The sequence below is a fragment of the Ziziphus jujuba genome, chromosome 2, assembly GCF_031755915.1.
Source record: "Ziziphus jujuba cultivar Dongzao chromosome 2, ASM3175591v1".
Taxonomy (NCBI): Eukaryota; Viridiplantae; Streptophyta; class Magnoliopsida; order Rosales; family Rhamnaceae; genus Ziziphus; species Ziziphus jujuba.
The window spans coordinates 22,546,069-22,556,397 of NC_083380.1; the positions used below are offsets into that span (position 1 = coordinate 22,546,069).

The 10,329-nt window shown below is 32.3% G+C and overlaps 1 protein-coding gene across 1 annotated transcript; it reads right to left on the reverse strand.

The window, feature by feature from the left end:
* Positions 1-230: 230 nt before the first annotated feature.
* LOC107419071 (isoaspartyl peptidase/L-asparaginase) lies at positions 231-3,763 on the reverse strand. Its single transcript, XM_016027794.4, has 4 exons — positions 3,419-3,763; positions 2,520-2,753; positions 1,298-1,384; positions 231-878 (listed from the first exon to the last, which is right to left on the reverse strand). The coding sequence occupies exons 1-4, from the start codon at positions 3,578-3,580 to the stop codon at positions 396-398; spliced, it is 966 nt and encodes a 321-aa protein (XP_015883280.1). The 5' UTR covers positions 3,581-3,763; the 3' UTR covers positions 231-395.
* Between the last annotated feature and the right edge of the window lie 6,566 nt (positions 3,764-10,329).

A 10,329-nucleotide genomic window follows, 5' to 3' on the forward strand; every position in this document is an offset into this window, starting at 1 on the left:
ATTAGAGGAAAGGCAGTTTGACCCCCAATAAATAAATAAATAAATAAAAATAAAAGAAAGTGATGAAAATGAAAATCATTACCCTTGAAAGTGCCTCACGTGAGAAGCATGAGATGAGTTATTTTGGCCTTTTGACAAAAGGATTAATAAGAGTTTGCGATGCGAAATACCAAAAAAATTTGTTTACGGTACAATATGCAAGCCTGGTATTATTTCGGGGAGCAACGATGTCAATTTCTCTAAAATAATTCATCATTATCAACCAAATTTTGATAGTACAACAACATAAAGGTGAAAATTTGTTATTCTATCATAATTGAATACTCATGATTTTGAAACGGCCAAATATGATAATTATTTGATATTCAGATTACAACAATTAACGCTCGCCCAAATCACTCAATTCTGCATTGCCATATAGCAATTTCTGAATACCCATCTTCAGTAGCACAGGCTCGAAACATGCCTGTTGTATTGTAAGGCATTGCGACTTCTCCTGAGGCAGATACAGCAACCAAGCCAACGTTTCCACTTGGAGCACGTTCCTCGATAACACAAGAAGCAGCATCCTTGAGAGAAAGACCTTTGAACTCCATAAGAGCCGCAACATCCCTTGCAACAGTACCTCGTATTATGGCCTCCCCTTTTCCTGTGGCAGAAACTGCACAGAGACTGTTGGCATATGTTCCTGCACCTATGATTGGGGTATCCCCAATTCTTCCAACCATCTTATTAACTAATCCACCAGTTGAAGTTGCGGTAGCTAAATTGCCCTGATTGTCAACTGCCACACATCCTACAGTCCCAATATGGCTATCGCCGTTTGCAACTGGTTTTTCTTTCTCCACAACTTTCTTAATGGGTTGTGTATAATCAATCTGCAGATTTATTTGGAAAAAAAAAAAAAAAAAAAAAAAGGGAAAAAAAAGGGAAAAAAATATAAAAGACTATGTGAGAGCACTACATGTTGAAGCTCAGCTTTTCGAGGTCAAACAAAAACTTAGGGAGTAAGCTAAATCTTGATATTGTACAGCTTTAACAGTAATCCATAATGCAATCCATTCAATTCATACAGAACAATTACTTTAGTCTTAAAAAAAAAAAAAAAAAAAAAAAAAACACGACAAAAGAATGAAATGTTAGGAACTTATTGGGCTTTGCCAAAATAAAAAATAATCTCACAGATATATAACCTTTATGGCAAACCAACTCATTTTCAGAAGTTTCATTAAAATTCAAACGGAAACACATCACAGTTTCAATTTAACTCTCTAGAAAAAACATAAAAAGAGTATACCTGCACTCTATTGGCCTCCTTTGCCTGCTTTAGCCTTTCGATATTTTCTGGAGTAATGAAGTGGTTTGAATCTACAGTCTCAACACCCTGAAAAATTCACACCACCATAATAAAAGAAAATTCAGAATTTGACATTGGAACACTTACAAAAATATTAATTGTACTTGGCAGAGGGAATAACAATAACGACACAGAAAAAGCAAAACAGAGAGAGACAGAAATTATTCAGAGGAAAATGAATTTACAAGCACATCTTATACCCCAAGAAAATTGTTAAATTAGCACTTCTCTGATTCAAGCAAGGGCAATATATATACAACAGCAATAGTTACTTGTTTATTTATTTATTTTTAGTATGAAGGCCTTAAGCTATTGTGCTTGGTTGCAATGGTAAATAAGAAGCATACTGTGACCTCTATTTAAGGTAAATTTAATTAATAATATCCAACCAGTATTCGTAAATTAATTCCAAAATGCAAATTTCAAGAAGCTTATTGGACACGAATATGCTGATCAAATCTTTTTAGCATGAGCCTAAATGTTGAAAGAAAATTTGTTACTAGACTTAATAACAAACGAAACAGCAGGAATTTCATAGTACATAACAATCTCACAATAATGTGCAAAAAAATAGTCAATTATGTGGTTAATAATGATATGTTTGTAGCCTGATAGTTTTTATACTGTAGATTGTCTATAGCCTGATAACTTTTATATGGTAGACCTTCTCCAAGATTGAGAATACTGAAAGAATGACAGGCTGATAAGCACAGAGGGGCCAGGGAGAGAGAGCGAGAGAGGAAAAAAAAGATGTACTACCCTTGTACAGTCATTCAAAATAGATTAGAGATAATTTAAAAGTAATTTAGTTAATTTACATTGTCAATCAAAATAATAATGCCAAGTTATGAAAATATAATTGAATTACGTTAGATTTTGCTAAGCATTTTAAAACTTTCAATAGATTAAAAATGGTTGTGATGCCAACATAACATAATGAAAGGAATGAAACTGCCATGAAAGGTAGATCCTTTCAGGTCAGGGCACTGGGGCGAGATTGAAATATCCAATTTCAAGATAGAAACACAAAAAAGGAAGATTATGTGAAAAGCTCAACTCAATTGAATATCCATTTACCATATGCAGCAGGTTACAAAACCAATATAAAGAAAGCAGGGGAAACTAACAAATATAGTGAAAGAACAGCAAGTGTTTTACTAACTTGTTCCCTTGCAAAAGCTTCTGCACCATCAAATGCGAGATATATATGAGGAGTCTTCTCCATGACTAGCCGTGCTAAAGATATCGCATTAACAACGGTTTTGAGCCCAGAAACAGCTCCACATTTCATTGTTTTGCCATCCATGATACAAGCTTCCATTTCAATTGTACCGTTGCTGGTTAAGACTGATCCTCTACCCGCATTAAAGCATGGAATGTTCTCTAGTTCACGAACCTGTGCAGTATATTTTGAAAATAAATAAATCACAAAGCCCATGAGACATGGTACTATGTTTTTCATATATAATTTTTGCAATGTTTCCCTTAACAAACCCATCCTCCATCCAAACAGAGAAACAAAAATAAGAAAATTGGAGTTCAACAGTAGTCACAACTCACAAATACTTCAATAAGAATGACAACCTGAAACAATAAACTTAAAACACAAGAACAAACAGAGGATTTGTGAGGCAGAAATCTCTTACACGCTTAAAATATACCACCACCATTTCATTTTTTCCAATTGCAAACAAAAGATACAAGCAGAATCGATTTGTCAAAGTTCTTCATCATTATCAATTCCTATTTCTAGGAATTTGACAATTGTAATTTGTACCCAGCAGTTAAATAATTTTATTTATCTTAAGTAAGTATTTACTTTTGCAAAAAGCCTAGTAAAATTAGACAATGCCATAAAATAAAACATAAAATAAGAAGAATCGGGTCACAAATTTACCTGCGAAATTCTTTTGAAAATCAAATAGTTAAAAATTTAATTTCATTCCCAAAAACCCATGAAATAAAAAATACATAAAAAAAAAAAAGCCCAACGAGAAAGAAGAAGCACCAGATCACGAACAGTACAAGAGAACATTATATATAAAACGTTCCGTGAATTACCACAAGTTCAACTACGTCCAAGGCAGGCCTCCCGGCTTTGAGTGCTGCGACACCGATCTGAAGGCAATGACGGAGGGCGGCCTCGCGAGGCAGACGGAGCTCCGCTGGCAAACTGACCGAGATATCTCCGGCACCGCCGTGAAGAGCGATGGCCCACCCCATTTCCCCACCCTCTTAGTCTGTTCTGTGGTTCTAACTGGCTGGGGTGGAACCGGTGAAGTATACTGTGCAGTAGGGAAAAGTTGCTCTATTTATGGAGGGGAAACAGAATCTTTTTTTTTTTTTTTCTTTTATATTTTTTCGATGAATAGAAAACAAAATCTTTTTGTTCAGAGTATTTTTTTTTCTTTTTCCAAAAATTTTGGCTTATTAAAATATTCGAAATACTGGTGTAGAACATGTGTTCATATAAAATATTTCAAAAAATCGTGTGAAACCATGTGCTCAAATACACCTCCCAAAAGTCGAAGTTGGCTAGCTCGCATGGTCGCGGGTTCGAGTCGCGGGTGGGGAGGGCATAGGGGACAGCCAAACAAAAAAAAAAAAAAAAAAAAAACACCTCCCAAAAATTTTTCTGAAAATAATAATAATTATACATATGAGTTTTGCCTCTTGCAACCAGTCCAAAATAAGTAAAACAAATGAAAAAAAAAAAAAATCGATGATAATGGATTTATCCATTTGTTTATCAAATTATATAACAAACACTATGGCAATATTTTTTTATTTGTTTATTCAAAGATTTATTTAAAGTATTGAGAATATGAATGCATTTAAAAATATAGATTATTATTTATATAATATAGAAATCAACTTGTTGATATTTAGAAAATATGAATGTCTATGTATTTTGGTGATAGTTAATTAAAAATTGTTGGTCAATAATATTGTTTAAAAGGTTAATAATCATCACATATTTTATTATTTTTGTTATTGCTTTAAAAACTTAACTTTAAAAGCAAAAAAAATTTTAAATGAAAATTCATAAAATCTATGGCATGTCGGCTTGATATTTATCATATATATTATCATTAAAGAATAATTTTTAAAATAATATCCATATTTACTTATGTACCATTAAATTTCATAATTTACTCGTGGTGGCGTATTCAATATAAATTGTAAACCTCCAAAGAAAATAGCTTAAGTTGATCGAACAATCACACCCACCTACAAGTCCATAAATTGTGATTTGAGTCTTAATATGCTTTGTTATTGTCTCATAAAGTCTCATTCATGTGATTCCGCCCGAGCCCGCTCAACCGATAACCTGTTAGAGTGCTGACCCGACATAGATGAAGACCAGGCTAATTACAAGAGCTCAAATTAAGAGATTTAAGGATAACCTGGGAGCATTTATACAGGGGATAATCAATTCTCAACATGTCTTGTTCATACTTGAAGATACAAAGTCTATCCTAAGCATCCAAGTGGTGGAAGCCGGTATGGACCAGGGTAGCGGTTTTTGTGCACAAATGGAGATCGAGCAACATGAAATGGTTCAAACTCTTTATAGATTCAATACATAGGTCTAAGAGGATATGGAATTAAGTCAAGCCAACTTCAAAGGCATTCAAAAAAGGGTTGTACGGATAGCTTCAAATTTGGCCTGTTTTTACTTTATTTTACTAAGTTGGCTTTTTCTCTTTCTTCCAAGCAAAGGAAACGTGTGGGACTTCATGGTCAGCTTATTTGGCATCCTACAAAGTATATTGAAGCTGATTTGGAGCTCAATTTAGTCAAAGATTGGTCAAAGTTAACTTAGTCAAAAAGCTAGTATTATAGTTTCCTAATTTGATTCTACTTTTTGTTTTAGGAAATTACTATTACATTTTAGTTTTAATTTATTTATTTTCTGGAACAATAAGTTTAGGAAAGTTATTATTTTATTATTTTTATTGTAAATTAATTAATTCCTAATTCAAAATAAAGGAATAAATTAATCCAAATTAGATTAGGAAATGAGTGAGAATTTCGTCCACCATAGTAAACTACTTTGTATGGCCGGTTTTCCCTTTGTTTTTAGGGTTTTATTTCATGGCTTTGTAGCTTATTTAAAGGCTTATTTTTCAATAAGAAGGAAACTTGAATTTTATACAGAAAATTATTTGTGAGATTGGATTCTCTTTGTTCTCTTTGAACACCTAAAACACCATTAGTGAATGAGTGTTTTAGTTTGACTTATCAATAGGACATCCATCACCTATTGTGGCATCTTCATTATATACCAAGGTTTTTAATCACAGGTTGGTTAGGGGTTAAGGTGACCACTATAACTTGAACATAATTAGATCCGGGCTAATATAATACGGATTTAGAAGCAGGTCGTCCTAAGTTCGTATCACTCATGATATAATATTGTGTGATGCAAGACTTTAAGCTTGAGGTATGTAATATATAGAGATCTCTTTTATTATTATTATTATTATTATCATTCCCATAAAAGAATATGGATTTTAAAACATAGTTTTTTTTTTTTTAAATCTAATTGACTTTTATATAGTTTATAGAATTTTATAAAGTTATAAAAGATTCTTATAAATTTTTATGGATTTTCATTCCTTTTTTTTTTTTTTTGTGAAAACTTTTGTGGACTTTTATGTTCAAAAAATTTTATAGACTTTTATAGAGTTTATATAATTATAAAAGATTTTTGAAAACTTATATAGACTTTCATTTTAAAAGACATTAGCATGCTTTTGTTTACTTTTGTATATGATATAGATTTTAAAGTAACATAATTATATTCCTGATGTCAAAAAAAATATCTTCTCAAGAGAATATATATAAAAAGTTACTACGATAAAGACAAGAAAAGTTCTAGTTACACTACTAAACAAACTCTATAAAGTCTCATTATAAATTTATATTTTCATCCCCATTTAAAATTGCTATTTAAGATATTTACTAATGAATCATATTTATGTTCAAAAGTAAAGGATTGAATATTTCAAATGTGTTTAGAAATATATGACTGAACATCTTAAATATATTTATAAATATGCAATTGAACATTTTTATATATGAATATCTCAGATGTATTTAAAAGTATATGACTGAACATCTCAAATACATACAAAGTATGCGTTGAATGTCTTTAAAGACGAGCATCTCATATATGTTTAGAAGTATGTGACTAAATATTTTGAATGTATTCATAAGTATACGACTAAATAACTTTAAAGACATTCATAATTTTGAAACCAAACATTCCAACAAATACATCTTTTCATTATCCAAAATTATTCTAATTGGAAAGAAAATTTTATGAAATTTTTAGGACTATCATTTTCATCTAAAAGCGTTGTGAAAAGTTTTTGTGGAGAGATGTTTAATTTGTAAGTGATTTGTGGGGGGAAAAACATATTTTTTTGGTTTAGTTAAAACTCTATAAAGTGTGGATATTTTAGGTATCAGAAATATTATATAAAGTTATTTTATACTTTTTATATCTTTAAATGTTAGTGTGTAAAGAACAATACTGTATAGAATTCTTTTACAATTGTAAAAAAAGCTTCTCCGAAGAAAAATTATTTATTTATTTTCTAAAAAATAGCAACGTAAATTTATAACTATTTATGCATGCATATTTTTTAGTATTTAAAAATATAATAGATATTTTAATTTTTATATTAAATGATACTAAATGAACACACACACACACACACACAAAAATAAAAATAAAAAGGAAAGTAGTCATTGAAGCCATTACTAAAACCAAATCGTTGGTTTATTGCACTTTGGTATATTTATATATTAAAAAAATCAATTATTTTATTTTTATAAAAATACATAAATAAGTAAAAACAATTGTTTGTTCAAGAATATGTAATAAAAAGGAGAAAGAAACAAAAGTCCAATAACCTTTTCATTTTTTCTTTTTTGGGTTAGGTTTTGGTTTTGCAATAGAAAGGGTGATAGAAAGAGGGAGAGGCTCCAAAATAAGGTGTAACATAAATTTAGTTGGCGCCATTTAAAAAATCATTAAAAGCCGACATAAGTTTTGAGGGGGAACGAGAAAGAAATTTTGAGCTTAATATTTCCATTTTTGACTAAAAACTCTATGGAACTTTATAATTTTATAAAACTCTATAAAAATTATTCAAAAAATAAAGTATCCCTAACTTTTTTAGATTTTTAAAAAGCCTTAATTGAACATCTCATGACTTAAACAGATTTTTTAAAAGTTGATGAGGGAATGATTTTGATGGCATTTATACAAATTCTAACCTGACAGGGCCTAACATATTAAACAACTATCTCCTCAACCTTGGCTTGGATATCCTTATTGGCTACTTTTTGTGTCACAGCTAAATCAGGGCACTCAAAGTGTAGGAAAAATATACATAATAATATATATAATCAAATTAGAATGACCAGATAAAAATTTGTTAATAAAATTGTAATCACACATTGCAAGAACCTGGTATATACTAGAAGAACAACACAAAGATTGATTTGAGACCAAATTCCATAGTGTCCTTAAGACAAATCAATCGGAGTTTTGAAACCGAGTACCTTCAATACTCCCTGCTTCAAACTTAAATAATACCCTCACTTTATCACACTGAGATTTTAAAACAGCTAAGAATATATCTAAAAGAATGAAAAAGAGAAAGATAAGAACTGATATTTTTTTCCTTCTTATTGTTGAAATGTGGTGATCTTGCCACAATGTGCAAAGTAGTTCGGTTACACTTGCACTCTTTGTTTTGCAACATCAAAGACCAAATATTATTTATGTTTATGCATTTTATTTTATCTTGTAATGTTTAAGAACAATATCCTTTTTGTAATGCCCTAAGCTCAGTATCTAGCTTAAGGCCTTTTTTGTCTAGTTGCTGGAATTGTATTTCCAGCAACATAAGTCCACTTCCTTGGATGGCGTTTGAAGTAGGTTTTGGATTTGGATCTAAATTTTGGATATGATAAACTAGACATGTAGAGGAAGCAGAAACAAAAAGAATGGCCCAATTTGGTGCTGGAAAGGCTGAGTTAAGCCCAAAATAATCTAACCCTTGTGCAGTTTTGTTGCCCAGAAAACTGGGCAAAATTGCCTCGGGTTTGATTACTTTTGAATGGGTAAATGGACTTTTTTTTATCTGATTTTTGGCTAGAACATATTTTAATATTCAAAAACGCTTCCATCCAATTTTCAAGTCAAATGAAGCTGGTTTTCAAATTCAAATGCCTTAGAAAAGCTGAACTGCCCATTAAAGAAGGTTTCTTGCATGCCCAGCACATTGATTAGAGTTAGTTGAGGTAGTTTGGCTTGGTTGGTTACTTTTAATGCTTTTGTATTTATTGATCAATATGGAAGCATGCCTGATTGTCTTTTTGATGTATTTAAAAGTATGAAAAATTGTAATGAAAAACGTTGAGAAAGAAAATATTCAAAAAACAGATTTTGAAAAACAACATTTTTGGCTCTCTTTCTCTCAACTACTATATTTTGGTTTCTTCTTCTTCCCAACCTTCTCAAGAACCCTAAACCTCCATTAAAATCAGAAACAAAACCTTAACAAACCCAAAAAAAAAACAAAATCAAGGACCAAGAACCAAGAACAATCATTCTTGACTAACACCTTGAATGATTGTGCTCTAGGATACAACAACATAAACCTACACCAAATTCCATCATGGTATCAGAGCATAGTGTAATTTCTTAGGACCTTGTGAGCTTTCAACCTAGACCATTTTATTTGTGAGAGGATCCCCCACCTAAAGCCTTCCAACTGAAACCAAAACATCCCAAACAAACTAGTTGAAACTCACCAAAACACCACCACCCGAGAGCTTGTTCTTGTGTCCATTTTTCAAAACTTTTCAAAAATCATTTTTTCAAATGGCCTCACAATCCTTTGCAACCCCAACACCACCTAAGTTTGAAGGCCAAAACTATTCCATTTGGAGTATAAAAATGAAAGCCTACCTTCAAGCCTTTAGTTTATGGGAAGTCATAGAAGAAGGTTATGTAGTGGAAGAGTTGAGAGCTAATGCAACCCAAGCACAAACAAATGCACATGAGGCCAAAGTTGCCAAGGGGTTTAAGGCCCTCACTGCCTTGCACTCCTCCATGAGTGATTCCATTTTTACAAGGATAATGTCATGCATAAGTGGTAGAGAGGTTTGGATAAAGCTTCAAGAGGAGTTTCATGGAAATACTAGAACTCGGCAAATGCAAGTTTTAAACCTAAGAAGAGAGTTTGAGACCTTAAAGATGAAGGAGAATGAGCTTGTCAAGGATTTCACGGAAAGGATGCTCAAAGTGGTAAATCAAATTCGGGTCATTGGTGAGCAATTGACCGATCAAAGGGTAGTAGAGAAAGTATTGGTGAGCTTACCCGAAAGGTTTGAAGCTTAGATTTCCTCCCTTGAAGAATCTAGAAATCTTAGTGAAATAACCTTGAGTGAGCTCATCAATGCTCTTCAAGCAACCGAACAAAGGAGAGCCATTAGAAAGGAGGAGACCATAGAAAGTGCATTCTATGGTGGCCACGGCAACAAAAAGAAGAATAAAGGAAGGAAGAGCAACAACACCAACCAAACCGGTTTTACAACCAACAACAACAAAAGTGGATGGAATCAACAACAACAACAACAAAGCCATCAAAACCGAGGAGTGCATCCACCTTGCCCTCATTGCAAGAAGCTTGGACATCCACCATCCAAGTGTTTTTGGAGGCCAGATGCATCTTGTGAAAGATATGGAGGAAAAGGCCACATTGCCAAAGTATGCAAGCAAAGGAGACAACAAGCCAATATGGTTGATGAAGAAGTCGAGAACCTATTTGTGGCCACATGCCTTAAAGCCACAAGTAGTGGTCTCGGTTGGCTTGTAGATAGTGGTTGCTCACACCACATGAGTTTCCAAAAGGATGGCTTTATGGAGCTTGACCGAAACTACAAAA

Coding starts and splice junctions, on each gene's coding strand:
- LOC107419071 (XM_016027794.4), bottom strand. CDS start 3,580: ATGGGGTGGGCCATCGCTCTTCACGGCGGTGCCGGAGATATCTCGGTC. Junction 2,754..3,418: donor TGGACGTAGTTGAACTTGTG/GTAATTCACGGA, acceptor TATACTGCACAG/GTTCGTGAACTAGAGAACAT. Junction 1,385..2,519: donor AAGCTTTTGCAAGGGAACAA/GTTAGTAAAACA, acceptor TGAATTTTTCAG/GGTGTTGAGACTGTAGATTC.